Below are 15,292 nucleotides of genomic sequence, written 5' to 3' on the forward strand. Positions count from 1 at the left end.
TGTCTGTGTGTGTGCGCCTTTGCTCTGTCTCCTTCTCTTGCAGGGACCTGATGGAGCTGGGGGGGACAAGGTAAGTCTACCGTTTTGTTTGGATGAGGGGAACTGGAGGGGGTTTGAATATAAGGGGTGGAACAGATGGTAATCACCAGAGATGGCTCAACACCCCCTCCCCCCCTCCCAACCCAGCAACCCTACCCCCTGCCTCAGACACACACACATGTACCGACACACACACACACATGCACCCATCAGCCTCGGGGCACAGATAGAGGAGCAGCGGAGGTGACAAGTGTACTGTTGCTGGCAGACAAGAAGGAGGTCCAGGGGCCTTGAGAGAGGGAGAGTGTGTGAGACTATTAATTACCGCATTCATCAGCGCCACCAGTCCAGATTGTCACTGAGAGGGTGGGAGAGATGAAGGAGCAGTGGAGGCAGCGCTTAAGGGTTGGGAGGGGTGTAAGATGTGGGACTTGAGCGGTTTGCGAAGGCTGAGTCAAGAGGAATGATAAAGTTAAGAAAGAGATGAAATATAGAGAAAACAAAGACAAAATAGAATAAGTAAGAGTCTTCACAGTATTTGTTCTGTGTGAGTCTGTAGCCATTCTAGCAAAGCTCAAACATACTCTAAAAAAATCTGGCTTGGGTGTCAGAGGGAACTAGTGAGACTAGGAACGTGCCTTAACCGAATGTGAAGTATTGTGAATCTTGATTCTTCACATTCTCATATTATTGTAAGTACTGGTTGTAAGTAACTGCAATGGAACAGACCGTCTATCTTTTCTGTTGTTAATGTTCTGAGTAAGAGACAGGCAAAATAAGATGTTTCTTGTCCTTGCTCCTTTTCGGTGATCACATGTTTAAAGAAGAATTGTGTTTTGATTGTGAATCACTTTTTTTTGCTCATATTTTCTGGATAATTTTGTGCCATACAATGAGAGAAACAAATACAAATGAAATTAAATAAGTGGGGATATCACACGGGCTCTGCCTATTATCAATGTTAAGTGAATTAGTTATTTCTTTGCATCATAGTGCCATACATAATTTGTAGACATGCACAAAATTACATTTTTATGGACAGCTTAATGTAATCAAACAGTTGAAGTTCCTAATATGGTATAAAAAAAACACTCAAAGCATTTCATCCCCTCCAGGTTTAAATGTCATTGTGATGCATACGATTTGAGACTTTAGTAAAACAGAACAAAAGAGTCCTGAAAGCCTCCTGACCTTCTTAGAGTAATAAGAGTAGTTTTAATCTTGAATGAGGACTCCATTTTTGCAGGCTGTGCTTAAAATTGTGCAATGAGCTTCACGTTAGCTTTTTCATAGGTCTTTTTTTTTATGTATTTTTCAGGGTGAACCAGGAGAGTGCAACTGCATAATGCCTGTACACACGGGTGTAGGCGGACCTGTGAGTACACACACACACACACACACACACACACACACACACACACACACACACACACACACACACACACACACACACACACACACACACACACACACACACACACACACACACACACACACACACACACACACACACACACACACGTTAGAATAAACATGAACATGCAGTTGATTTAACGTAGAGCTTTAATGCTCTGGAGTCTGAATGCACAGATTTCTTTGAACATACTCTCAGAGGGTTTATTGTGACTCCACATGGGTCAACATGCTGGATTTTTTTTTCTCCTCTGTATCTCTCTTTGGTTTGACATTTGTTGTATTATTCTTAACTCACTGTAGCTTTCTGTATATCCTGCAAGCACCAGTGCTCCTCTGATTTTGACTATTCCTGCCTTCCAGGGAGCTCCGGGAACTCCAATAAACATGTGGCAGCCCGGGCCTCAGGTCTGATCTGTCAGCTAGCAGTCCTGTCTGACAACTTGGGCTTTGTTTCTGTTGTTGCTTTGCAAAATTTGTTCAGAAAATCACAGTTGTGTTTGACTGTGAGTGTGGGGTGTCATTTGTGGTCATGCCTTCATATGTTGCAGGGCCCCCCTGGACCTCCTGGCCCGCCTGGCCCCCCTGGGTCTCAGGGAGATATTGGAGTCCAAGGACCCCAGGTGAGAAAAAGGACCTGTAGGATGGTGAGGGGGATATTTCTGCAGTTCAATTCAGAAGCTGCTCTATCAGCCTGAATTGAATTGAAAGCTACGTATGACGAAGGCTCTCAGCTTGGGCACTTTGGGTACATAAATAAGGCTTTGACATGCTTTGCATGTCGAGGGTGAATAAAGTCCATCAAATGCATGTAGGAAATGGACTTCCATCATATAAAGTATGTGCAAAGAGCTTGGACACAAAAAAGATCAAATCAAGTTCAAATGACAAATTGCACTAACCTATCTGGTGCTTCAAGCTTTAACCCATCTGGGAAGCAACTGAACAAACTTTCAAAATGTCAGTCAAGACATGAACAGTTATTTGAAGGTCTGGTTTTAAATACAAAAGTTCACAGAATAATCCAGGTATCAAAGGTATGAATTTAATTCATTTGTAAAGTGAAGCATTTAAGCCAACCTTCAAATAAAGTGATTCTCTGCTCTGTGCTGCAAGAGTCAAAGGTGTAAGAAAGACATCCGAAGTGGTGACTGGACTGACGAGGTCATGTCTTTGACAAGGATGCATTTGTTTTAAAGCAATGAACTCAAAATATTTCCAAATGGAAACATATCAATTTTTGTTAATTTTTTTTTGTTAAAAATTAAATTAATTAGGATTAGATGTTTTTTTTTTTTTAACTTTATAAGACATGGCAGGAGAGGGAACCGGTTCCAGCTTTTTTATCCTGCCCCTTTGACTCTGCCTTAACCATTGGTGGAAATGGGAGTGGCTAGCCCTTGACTGGCAACAAACCAGTTCAACCTCAGTTCCTTCTTTCAGGGTATCCCTGGAAACGACGGGATACCGGGGAAACCGGGTTTGCCTGGAAACATCGTAAGTAAAATTAGAGAAGAAAAGGAGGAGAGGCGGCTCTTTGTCTACTGATTCAAAATCTTGGGGCCTTATGTATAAATGACGCAAAAATGTAATGGAATTATAAAAAGATGGTCCCATAGTTTCATGTGTGATTATTGGATTTTAGAATTTCAAACAAGTTTTTCAAGAACTCTAATTATTAATTTAAAGGAGCAATTAGGTCATACATGGGTATGATTTGTTAAACATTTTGTTCTAAAATTCAGATTTTATTATGCCATGATTAAAGTGTTTTAGATGTTGTAATTGTCCTGTCGATTTAACCTTTTTAAATCATAACTTTTGAGCACAAGTGCTGCTTTTAGGGAAGCTGCTGATCCCTGACAAAGGACGGAGATAATTTGTTTTTTTCCTGCACAAAACTAAAAGGGGTTATGTAGACATGCCTCCATTTCATAAAGACTTATATAAATTACATGAAATGTATGCAGGAAACACTACACTGACACTGAGATTTAACCTGTTCATTATCGAGACTCAGGTCTGTTTTAAGTGTTATCTGTGGTTTCTGACTGCATATAGTGTCAATTTAGTTTCTTCTTTCAAGTCTGTTTATGGCTTAATTGCATTAGGGGAACATCAATGCTGATCTCCAGCCAGCACTCAAGGGGAACTTCACCTTCAACACATGAATTAAAGTAGTTTAATGGAGGAAAGGGAGGTCCTAATGTTTTCAAAATGATGTTCTATAAAGTCTCAGCAGAAAAGTGTTGATTGGTTGCACATTAAGGAGCACCTCTATTGTTAAAATGACAACACCCACAGCCATAATCTGCATACTAAAATATATCAACTGGGGAGAAAGGCAGAAATGTATCGAAATTTTACCGAGTTGGTGCTTAAACACAGACTGATCCTTGAATTGCCTAGAGTGGAAAAGTTGGCACCATCTGTTTGTCATCGACTCAATTGTGGACACACATCGAGATTTGCATTTTGCCATAATACACCTATATAAACCAATCAAGGCCTCTCTTCCAGAGTTCTGCAGGTACTATTGCTCTAAAAGTAGCAACACGGCTACTTTGTCTTTAAAACGTAACAGCATGTTGCAGTGAGAAATGACAATGTTAGCAGATCCGTGTAGAGTGTGGCACAAGTGAAAATAGCACAGTGACGTATAATTATATATAACCTTCTTTCGAGCAAGTCTGTTAATGCACAAGGCCGTGTTCTAGCTCGTATAACAGCCAATAGTGTGCAGCATAAAATAGCCTTTCTAGCTAATGGCTCCAGTTTGAACAATGTCAAATGGATTTGTAATGACTTTGAAACCAAGCCAGGTGCTATTGACGGACTCTCTCAGTGGAAAGGGTCCCACTGCTTTGAAAGGGAGCTGACCGCCTTTCATGGTAAATGTGATTGGGTGTGTGGAATGAACAGTTTTATTTTAAAACTAATTATAAATAGACACCAAGCATGTCAACATTGTGACAACTGGCAGTTTTTTTTTTTCTTTTTATTGAAAAATGAACTATCACATTACCAGTACGTGTGCTTGTGCTTTTGTCGAGGTACTATGAAGGGTGTGTTCTGCTGTTTGTAGCACCATTCCAAACACTACATTTTTTTCTGATCTCTCGACACTATTTAATTAGAGCTACTTGGTCGCTAGTTAAAAGGAAAACTGAGCTTTTGTTGTCTTTTTGTAATGTTAGCATATTGTGAGGTATGTTCCCCCTGTGCCCACATAGGTTTTCTCCAGGCGCTCAGGCTTCCTCCCACAATCCAAACACGCACGTTAGGTTAATTGATGATCCTTAAATTGGCTGTAGGTGTGAATGTGAGCGTGAAGGGTTGTGTTAACCCTGCAATTTACCGGCGACCTGTCTAGGTTGTACGCCACCTCTCGCTTAGTCTAAGATTGGATTCGCTCCAGCATTATCAGAGGTAAAAGTGTCTAATTACTGAGAAGATCTACAGCGACATGAGCAAAAATTCCATTCTTAGCTGGACAAGCCTCTTAGTTGAAATATCTTCAGTTCTGCAGCCTTGGTAATCCGTTTTGTTCTGACATCATGTTGAATGAGATCATCCTACACAGTCATATTTCTTGGAAAGGTTGTGGCAGCCAGGTTTTTGCAGCTTTTGGTGATAAAGTGAAGTGTGTCCTTTCTCAAGTGAGTTCAACATTTCAGCATTTTTACAGCAAATTGCAGTACAAATAAAGAAAATGAGTGACAACAATATTCAAAAAAAGGTCATGGTAAATCAGCTAAGTGAAAGGAGTTGGTTTTGGAAAGTGGAGTGTTTGTATCAGACAACAGACCTTCGTCACTGCACATTTTTGTTTTTATATCTTTTTGAGGGCATTCAATGCCTTTCATTTATGTAGTACACTTTTTTGGCAGTTCATATGTAAGACATTTTTAAACATCGGCATGGGTGTCAACCTGATTGTAAGAGTGAAAAACTATTGCCAGTTACAAATTTGGAAATTTACGAAACAGAAAACATTCGTCAAAAGACTTAACATTCTTTTTTAGTTAGTTTAGTTAGTCTAGTTCCTCCATTTCATCATCCATACATCTATACATTTTCATGGAAGAACAAAATGTCAGCATATTGAGATTTCTTCCAAATAAATGCAGTACCCCATCCATGTTAAAATTAGTATGTAGTATCCAACCAGGACCGAGGTACTGTTGTGTCTTTGTCATGAAGAGTCGCAAGCATGCACGGAACTCACAAACCATTTAATAGTTACACTATAAATCACACCAAGCTTGAGAAAATGTGTTCGCATTGGAGTCTGATCCTTATCAAGGAGCGATGTCATTGTGGTGTTGTTAAAGGAACCCTACGTCATTACAGCGTTGAACTGTGTATGGAGAGCAACATTGAGAGACTTTTTTTGTTGTTCAATTGTGGAAGTGAGGAGTCAATGTTGATTATGTTGGCTTCTCTTAATTATTGTCTTTGATGCCATGAATTCTTGTATTAATATTATTTGAATTCCTATTTTCCTGCCCTGTCTAGAATCCCACTGGACTACACCAGCTGCCTCAAGACTCCACCGGAGTAGACGAAGATGTAAGTTCATCATTACAGTGGTGCAGTTTCGGGAGTGGGGATTTACACTCATGCTCTTTGCTTTGCCAATTTTTGGCATGACAACTGTTGATCGGTGTGTTGTATTTTACTTTATATGTTTGTATATACTATGTATGTGTGTATATACTGTATGTGTGTATATACTGTATATGTGTGTATATACTGTATATGTAGGCGTGTGTCTGTGTGTATAACACAGGAGGGCTGTGAAGGGGGCTGTTCCCAAGGTTTGCCGGGGGTGCCAGGCATGTCTGGTGCCAAAGGAGAAAAGGGAGACCAGGGCAAGCCTGGTGCAACCCCTTTGGACGACTGTGACGGGGTGAGACTTTGGGGGACTCTGAAGTTTCTTGTAGAAACGGTTTCAGCTTCACTGTTTTCTCCAAATTCAGAATCATATGAAATGTTATCAATTGTACATTTCATTGTCTTTGTTGTTCTGCTTTGGTGAATGCAAAATGACAGTCCCTCATTTTGAATTGTGTGCAAGTGTGCATGGCTTAATGTGACTTCGCTCTCAGTGTGACAGTCAGGCTTTGCTCTGAAAACATATTCTCTTGCAGTGTTTGGAGAGGGAGCAGAGGGAGCAGGCAACACAAGCAGTGGTCAGTTGAAATCGCTGCCATGTTAAGACAGACACATGCATACGTGTACGCAAGTAGGGACGTGCATGCACACGTTAGTATCTTATCTTATTTTTTTTTTGCCTCACAGGGTGGTCAGTCCTGCACAGGGACACCTGGACTTCCAGGAATGTCTGGATCACCGGGAATAAAAGGAGATCAAGTGAGTTACTGTTAATTTGTCATGAGGATTTATGTGCGTCTACCTCTGCTCAAGTTTGCATTTCTAAATGACTTTCCAGAGATTGGGATCAGCTTTCTGTCTTTATCTTTACTTCAGGGTACGCCAGGACAAAGAGGCCAACCTGGAATAGCAGGAAACATGGTAGGGGTTTATCTAAACTTTAAGATTCAGCAACATATCTCAGTTTAGATTTGTCAGAAGTTTATTTATAGTAGAGGCCTGAATGTTTTTTTTAATAATATCTGCTAATAATAACACTAGCAAGTTATAAAGATGGACTCTTTTTGTGAAATCCTCATCTACTATATAAGTGCCAATATCATGTTAGAAAAGTTCTCCAGTAGTTTGATGACATCTTTTCCCAACTTACCACTCTGAAAAATATTTTATGAACGATACAGGTTCAAAAAGTATAAAGTACATCTTAATCACTGCCTTACATTAGAAGGGAGAAGATGTTTGTATTTTGTTATCATTATGCTAGAGCAGCACCGTTGGATTTTTGTCTCAAAATTTGGACTTGGTTGGAGCTTCGGTTTGCCACTTTCCATGAACTCACAGAGCCACCTGCTGGTCTCAAAGAAAATGTTGCACAATGTGGTCCAGAAAACCAAACTCTTAAGTGCTAATTCACACAAAACACACTAGAGCTCTGTGCTGCGATGCTCAGCGCAGTATTAACCTAATTATCAGGAACAAATTGAAACCTGCTTCAACCAGAGGTGTAAACCGACTTTTATTTGATCAGGTAGTTCATTATCTTTCAGTTGCTTTAAAGTGCTCCTTTTAATTTGTTTTTTCCTGTTCACAGGGGCCACCTGGTTTCCCAGGTCCTCAGGGCCCGTCTGGTTTAGCTGTAAGTTTCATTCACACTTAATTATTTGTTCTTATTTAATCAGTAAAGGAGGAAGTTAGAAATTGTATTACAAGTGCAATAATGTCAAAATACTCTATTACAAGTAAAACGTCTGCATTCAATGTTCTACTTTAGTGAAAGTATAGAGGTAACAGTTAAATTGAGGTAAAGTATCAAAGTAAAATTACTCTTTCTGGAAAAAAAGTTTGACATTTATTGATTCTTTACACTGATATGTAAGTGGTATTTAACTGCTACAGGTGGTTGAGGTGGAGCTAGTTTTAACGTCTTTGTATACATTTGGGTAGGTTAGTCTAGTTGTTCCCACACAAGGGGCTAGTCCCTTTCCAATGGGTCACTGGTTGGAGGGCTTGTCAAATGAATAACGAGGCAGAAAAGAATAAAAAGGCTGCACAAATTTGTATTCTTTTTTTTTAAACTTTTCTCTAAAATATTGAATAATTTTTCCTTTTGGCCTTCAAGCTGTTATTTTGTTATAGTATAATGACAACATTGGAAGGGAAATGACAACTGCTAAATGTTTGAAACATGACAAGGGGGTCTAACTTCATCATTTATTTTTTGTAAGTGGCGATAAGATTGGGAACCGTAATTTTCAACCTAGCAATGTCATTTTTGTTTTCTCAAATGCTGATCATCTCAGTTTTAAATCAAGCTTCCCTTAATTATTCCAACTTTGCCATCTCTCTCCATCCCCATGCCCGCCTGCCTGGCTCTTTTGTGACAGTTATTTCAGATGAGGACAATTTGGTTGTCTCTTTCTCCAGTTGTTAAATTATTCCCTCATCTAAGTGATGGAGAGTGGGACTGCGGCGCAGACGGAGCCCTCCCCTTCCCCTTTCTTCTCATACAGATTTATTGTTTTCGCAGAACAGAGATGCTAAATGGGTGAGCTGTGTGAGCACTGCATGGAATCCATTCGCAGCGTAGTAGCACTTTATAGCAGGTGTTAGCTTCTGCTGTGTGCAGCGGCGTGTCTGTTTGTAGTGTTTGTGAAACAGAGGGAGGGAAGTCTGACCCTGCTGCTGAATATGTTACTCATACTAAAGAGTTTGGAAGTCACTCACAATGATCACCTCCCACCTCATTCTCAGTCAAATTAATTAGTATTTACTTGTTTGACTTTGCAACCCTCAATAAATACTCTAATAGCCAAATGTGCAAACTACATAAATAAAGAAAAACTTAAGCAGCTGAAATAAAAAGTAAATGTTTCACCATCCTAGAGCTGAATCACCATCCTGAAGCCTCACTGAATAGAGCTGAGGACAAAATCAAATGTAGGCAACCCCACAGGGAGATGATCCAAGCCAGTTAGCTGTTTCCTCTCTTTGATATTCTCCTTTTTTTTAAATTTCCACCAGGGGAGGCTCTCTTGCAGACATTCAAATCACATCCTCTCCTTTATTTTCTAATCTTTCCTCACTCCTGTCATCCTCAGGGTCAACAGGGTGAGCGAGGGTCACCCGGCCTCACAGGAATGAAGGGCGAGCAGGTAAGTATGTGACAGTCAGGTTCCCTGAAATTATACCATGTAGATACCCTGTTTGATTGATTGTATGATCTTTACCACAGGGCCCTCCGGGGACGCCTGGCTACCCAGGAAGCATGGGGCCACCTGGAATGCACGTAAGTTACTCTCCCTGCCTCATTATAAAGGAACTATGGTACTAAAAACATCCTGACAGCTTACCGACATTGCCACTGATTCACTGCCTGTATGTGTTTGTCAGGGACTGAAGGGTGAACGTGGCACCTCAGGAAGCGGTGGTCAGAAAGGAGAATCAGTAAGCTGCTACACCAACACTGTTATGTAATACAAAATGAACCTGCTGCTTGTGTTGTATGTTACTTGCTAACTTTTTCCTCCCTTCTGCAGGGTCCTCCAGGTAACCCTGGGTATCAAGGGCAGGCTGGCTTGCCGGTCAGTGTTGCATCATACATTTTTCCCTGCGATATGTCGGATCTGGCTTCTTCATTATCATTTAAAAGTTGAATACCTGAGAAAACATTTTGTGTCTGCAGGGCATTAAAGGGGACACAGGACCAGCAGGGCTTGTTGGTGCCAAAGGGGATCAGGTTTGTATAACACACATTGCACATTCACATAGTAGAACAATTTTAAAACAAATTTAACACATATTAATGTTTTTTTATTTAAGGGTTTCCAAGGACAATCAGGTTTCCCAGGACCACCAGTACGTAAATGCCTTAGCTCCTCAAAAGTAATTGTTTGTCTTTGGAATAATTGTAGTGACTTTGTATATTATTATATTCTAGGGTCCTCCAGGTCCTGCTGGCAAAACTGGAAGGGAAGGGCTTTCTGGGCTCAAAGGTGAAAAAGTGAGTAGAAATCAACATTTAGCTGTTTCTGAATGACTTTACGTCTAAAAATATCACGTGGAATGAAAATATTTTCATTCATAGGGCAACGGTGGAGCTCAAGGCACTCAGGGACCAACTGGATCCCCCGGCTCAACAGGCTCCCCAGGGTTGATGGTGCATCCGTTATTATTTTCATTCTATATTATCTTCGTTTGACCCGACATATCTATATGCTGCATGCTATTTTGAGTCTTCATCTTCACTCTCCACTCATGTTGGCTATGAAAGGGACCCCCTGGCATTGAAGGAATGGATGGAAAAGATGGGAAACCAGGGCTGCGGGTAAGTCACATGACTCGCATGACTGGCGAGCCCACACACATGCAGAATATCCATCACGTATTAAAGCTATACTGAGTATCATGCATTTAATAGCTGACCCTTGACCTTGGCTGACCCTTGACCATGGCTGTTTTTTCATTCTCAGGGAGAGATGGGCCCTCCAGGCCCAGCAGGACCACGAGGAATCCCAGTGAGTATCACCTCGAACATTTATCTGACCTGATCTGATTCTCTGTCCGGGAAACAGCATGAATTAGACATGAGAAATATCGATTATGTATAAATTACTGTTTATTCTTGTTTGCTTTTGTATTAACAATCTAATCTTGTCTGACAATTAATATTCACAGTTACATAGTTGCATATAATGAAAGCTTATATTTCATTGTGAAATGGGTTAAGATTACTAATTAAAGATTACGTTTTATACGAACATTGATGATCCCCAGAGGTCCTGAGATGCGGTAAATGTAAATCTCTTACTCCTCCAATTATTTACATCAGAAACATCCCCATTATTTCAGCACACACTGCAGCTTCTGGGAGACCCAATCTGTTAGGCAGACTTTTAATCCAATGCATTACACTTGTATTGCCATGGCTCACCCTCAGTTTCACAAACAGCAAGCTAGTATGCAAATCAGTCTGCATGACAAAACCTTTTATATTAAAAGCTCTTTATGGAGAGGCGGATTGACAAAGATAGGTGAAATACTTGTGCTCCGGATATGTGACTGGGTTTACAATTATTGCATGTGAAGGAAAGTTTGAAGACAGCTGTGATGATCTTAATTCTTGACTCTTGTAAAGTGTCACAAGCAACAGCCTGTTGCAAATTAGCATGGAGCGTGACACGTGATCTTCCACTCACCTCACCCATGTTGGAAAACTGCATTAATATGTGCAGTCATTACTGAGTCTTGTTAATGTTGTATATGTCACTGCTGATGTGACCCCATTTCATCTTTTAAGCTTCCCATCTTCTCCTCAGATCTTCCTAACTTTCTGTCTTATGTATCAACGCAGCCGAGGTGGTGATATTCACTCACTGCAGTCTGCTCCAGTGAAGAAGAAACGAGTTTCTTTCTTTCTCATTTCCCTCTCTCGCTCTCTGTATCTCAGGTTGTGTTCTACCCGAGAGCAGGTGTTCAGGATTTCAAAGACACGTCTGCTTCTTCTTTTGGCAGCTTTGACTTTGACAGATTTTTATACTGTATCAATCTCAATTCTCTTTGATGTCTGTCCTCAGGGATTCAAAGGGAAAACTGGCCACGTTGGCTTTCCCGGACAGAAGGTTAGCCAACAATTCATTGCTTTACCTTCACACAATGTCTGTCTGTTTGTCAAGTTACATTTGCTGTCTCCCGCTTGTGCACGAGGCCGAGTTGTTTTATCAAACTAATAATTATGTCGAAAATAAGGTTTTTATTATTTCTCTATCTCCTTGTTTTGAGTCTCCTCTAGTGGAGTGATGTATTAATCTCACGCTTCCTCTTTTGCCTTTTCATTACTTTCTCACCCCTCCAGGGTGAAGTTGGACCTTCAGGTCCCCCCGGGTCACCTGGCAGACCAGGACATGAGGCAAGTATTTTTGTTTTTCATCGTCCCCCCCAAAGTCGATTTGGCTAAACGTCAGAGAGCACATTGATAATACGTGCATAAAAGTTCAAAATAGGAGTTAACATATATTATCGTCAGTGTAACCTTATAGAAGTCTAAAGGTTAATCTGTGACCTTTCCAGGGCGATCCCGGTACCCCAGGAGCTCAGGGTCGACCTGGACCCTCCGGCCACGTTGTAAGTTCACTTTTGAACCTGATACATTTCTGATATATTGATATTTTAGTATGCTCGCATGTTAAACTTGAATAATGTGTTTACTTTTCCCATCAGGGTTCTACAGGTTCAGCTGGACCTCCAGGTCCTCCTGGTCCACCAGGAGAGGTGAGAGGGAACTTCTCAAACATGATTTGAATGATTGAATGACTTAAATGATTACATCCGATGAAGGTTTTATTTGTCAATCTCAAGGGGAAAATAGGTTGTTGTTTTCGCAGCCAAAAGAAAATCAAGAGCACAGGAGACAACACATAACATCAACATTAATTCTGATATTTGTTGTCCTCTTGTACCGACACCCTTTCTACCAGCACCCTAGTTTAAAATTGTGAATATTTAGAAATAAGTCACCATGGTCCTTATCTCTGTTAATCTCATTTTATTTTATTTCAATATGTATGGCCTCTGTAATTATTTTCTGTAAACAAGAATAATTATGATTACTGAAAATAATTACAGAGGCTACAACAATACATAACATGGATTAACAGAGATAAGGATACGATGACTTTATTTAAAGATGCACTTTGTTAAACTAATGTGCCTGTATAAAGTGCATTATTTACTCTGTATTATTGATATATGGGTTTAAGAGAGAAGGTGAAACAAAGACACCATTTGAAATTCTGTCCTGCAGCCGAAAGCATGACTAATAGGAGATCATATTTTCTTCATCTTTTCTCCCTCGCTCCCCAGGGTATAAAAGGAGATAAAGGCCAGGATGGAGAGAGAGGTCTCCCAGGGATGGTCGCACCCCCAGGATCACCTGGGCACCCGGGGCCTATGGTTAGTACTTTTCAACTTGTGTCAACTTTTAAATCTGTCCCCTCGAACAATTTAATTAAACATCAGTCAAACTGCTAGCCTGCCAATACGTCTCACTTAACCTTTTCTTCTGTCTTTTAGGGAGAGCCAGGCAATGACGGTGCCGCTGGTAAAGATGTGAGTAATGTCTGGGTGTGGTGTTTGTCCTCTTTAAAAGTACAATATGGAGAGATTGATGTGGTGATGTGTGTATTTCATTCATTGATGGATATTCCCGTCTTTGTTTGGACAGGGAGCGGCAGGCCTGCCAGGGGACAACGGGCAGCCAGGTCACAAGGTAAGAGCAGACTCTGGTGCAATCTTGTGTGAGTGCGTGTCGTCAAGCTGAGCATCAACCATCCATTACCTCCCCGTACCGTCTGAACGCAGCGAGATACAAGCCTTTAGCCCAGGGAGACTGATGCCGGCACACTGCGTTGCTGAACACGCTTGCCCCCCCCCACCCCCACTCCCCCCACCCACCCATTTCTGCCCGTTCAGCACCCGCACTTAACACAGTCATCAGTTCACTAACCCTTGGACCTCCCTGCTGACACCTTCCTTCCTCCTCACCTCACTCCACCCCTCTCCAAACTAGCAGCTGGCCGCCTCTGTAGCTACAGAGCCTGTTGGAGCTCTCCTCAGACACAGGCTTACAGTAGGTGCGTACAGTGATAAAGTTATTCTCCTGCCTCTGGGATAATGCTATTAAGCATGAGGGGAGATGCTAGATGAGGCTATTTGTCACCCTGACAGGGCGGCATTGTCAGGGTTTTAGCTGCACAGAAGAGGAGAACAGAGGAGAAAGACAAGAACGGACTCCTCTATTCTTCTCGCTCCTCTCTATTTCAAGAGCCGCTTGTCTGTCGGTGACGTGTAAACATTAGACGTCCATTATGGGCTGCTTTGTCCTCAATAAATCACTGTCACTAATGTAGCAAAGCTGTTATTGAGTGTATGTACACAATTTTAATCACCAGCACTGCTGTGTGGAAGGCGATATAGATATCGCCAAGACTTGTCTTTAAAGGGCTTCCTTCTTTTCTAAAATATGATTAATAATAATCTTCTTCCTAAATAATTATATTTCGATGAATTATCAAGTCATCTAATGAAGTACATAATAGCTCACCATTTACATTGTGGCTGAGAGTTAGATTTACATAGGAAGCTACAGCCAGGAGATGATTAGCTTAGCTTAGCACAATGAGTGAAAGCAAGGATTTTGTACTGATCAAACATACACCATTTAAGGTGTTGGTTATTTTTTTTTATCAGGCATTTATGGTATCAAAGATAGGTACTAACAACTAACATGAATGGCATTGTCTTTTATCCACTACCCTAACTCACTCACTTCTTGTCTCCCAGGGTGAGCCAGGGGCCCTGGGCCAGAGGGGCCCTCCAGGAGAAAGAGGTAGACCAGGGCTCCCTGGCGGCGGAGGATATCATGCCAAGGATGCACAGCCCATGATCGGTCCCGTCGGACCCAGAGGTGAAAGGGGAAGCCCAGGCTCAGCGGGCTCCCCCGGGCTGCCTGGCTCGCAAGGGTCACCAGGAAACGATGTGAGATAATGTTTAATTGCACTTTTAGCATGACAGCCTGTTTTGTTTTAATCCGCTCTAAATCATGTTGTATTCAGCTTGATTGTGAGACGAACTGAGTACGGCAGCCACGGGCGCTCACCAGCTCCATCTGTTCTTGTAAATAATGAATTTTTTCATTATCTACCTTGATTAATGTTTGCTCGTTTGTTGTTCTCGTTCTCTGTCTGCTCTTCAATAGGCTGTCGTCAATTATGACGATATCAGGAACTTCATTCGCCAACAGGTCATCAAGATCTTTGATGGTGAGGGCACGTGCAAATGCACGCTGTTGTGCGAATGTTTACCGTGCACGATGCTACAACTTCTCCATTAGAGCAGTATTTTCTCTTCAGATGTATATCTCTGTTTCAGACATCGATTTCGTTTTGCCTTCGGGACGCCACTGCTCTGGTCTGTGGAATTGCTTTTTATTATGGCTTGTTTCCTCTCCCCAGAGAGAATGGGCTACTACATGTCTCGCATGCAGATGCCAGTGGAAATGGTGGCGTCCCCAGGTCGGCCTGGGCCCCCAGGAAAAGATGGAACTCCAGGTAGTTCTGGGGCACCAGGTAACCCCGGGCTCCCAGGACAGATTGGCAGACAAGGCCGGCCCGGAGGACCAGGACCACCAGGTGAAACTTTCACGCACAACAACATGAGAATGACGTTA

The 15,292-nt window shown here is 41.6% G+C and overlaps 1 protein-coding gene across 4 annotated transcripts in view; it reads left to right on the forward strand.

The window, feature by feature from the left end:
* col16a1 (collagen, type XVI, alpha 1) overlaps positions 1–15,292 on the forward strand; it is a 64,075-nt gene that overhangs the window by 44,943 nt on the left and 3,840 nt on the right. For 3 of the 4 annotated variants that reach the window (XM_069699170.1, XM_069699178.1, XM_069699195.1), the window contains 31 exons: positions 44–70; positions 1,358–1,414; positions 1,816–1,860; positions 2,004–2,075; positions 2,896–2,949; positions 5,971–6,024; positions 6,245–6,364; positions 6,606–6,647; positions 6,757–6,828; positions 6,946–6,990; positions 7,661–7,705; positions 9,168–9,221; positions 9,302–9,355; positions 9,460–9,513; positions 9,606–9,650; positions 9,752–9,805; positions 9,889–9,924; positions 10,007–10,069; positions 10,154–10,225; positions 10,340–10,393; positions 10,539–10,583; positions 11,643–11,687; positions 11,921–11,974; positions 12,136–12,189; positions 12,286–12,336; positions 12,928–13,017; positions 13,138–13,173; positions 13,289–13,333; positions 14,407–14,601; positions 14,822–14,885; positions 15,078–15,254. In XM_069699170.1, coding sequence (XP_069555271.1) covers positions 44–70; positions 1,358–1,414; positions 1,816–1,860; positions 2,004–2,075; positions 2,896–2,949; positions 5,971–6,024; positions 6,245–6,364; positions 6,606–6,647; positions 6,757–6,828; positions 6,946–6,990; positions 7,661–7,705; positions 9,168–9,221; positions 9,302–9,355; positions 9,460–9,513; positions 9,606–9,650; positions 9,752–9,805; positions 9,889–9,924; positions 10,007–10,069; positions 10,154–10,225; positions 10,340–10,393; positions 10,539–10,583; positions 11,643–11,687; positions 11,921–11,974; positions 12,136–12,189; positions 12,286–12,336; positions 12,928–13,017; positions 13,138–13,173; positions 13,289–13,333; positions 14,407–14,601; positions 14,822–14,885; positions 15,078–15,254 — 1,975 coding nt within the window. The remainder of the gene's footprint in view (positions 1–43; positions 71–1,357; positions 1,415–1,815; positions 1,861–2,003; positions 2,076–2,895; positions 2,950–5,970; positions 6,025–6,244; positions 6,365–6,605; positions 6,648–6,756; positions 6,829–6,945; positions 6,991–7,660; positions 7,706–9,167; positions 9,222–9,301; positions 9,356–9,459; positions 9,514–9,605; positions 9,651–9,751; positions 9,806–9,888; positions 9,925–10,006; positions 10,070–10,153; positions 10,226–10,339; positions 10,394–10,538; positions 10,584–11,642; positions 11,688–11,920; positions 11,975–12,135; positions 12,190–12,285; positions 12,337–12,927; positions 13,018–13,137; positions 13,174–13,288; positions 13,334–14,406; positions 14,602–14,821; positions 14,886–15,077; positions 15,255–15,292) is intronic. The other variant, XM_069699187.1, reaches the window with a different exon arrangement.

Source organism: Brachyistius frenatus, unplaced genomic scaffold (genome assembly GCF_029030835.1).
Source record: "Brachyistius frenatus isolate BFR_SWC_R1_liver_20210118 unplaced genomic scaffold, ASM2903083v1 Contig_2, whole genome shotgun sequence".
In the NCBI taxonomy this organism is placed as follows: domain Eukaryota; kingdom Metazoa; phylum Chordata; class Actinopteri; family Embiotocidae; genus Brachyistius; species Brachyistius frenatus.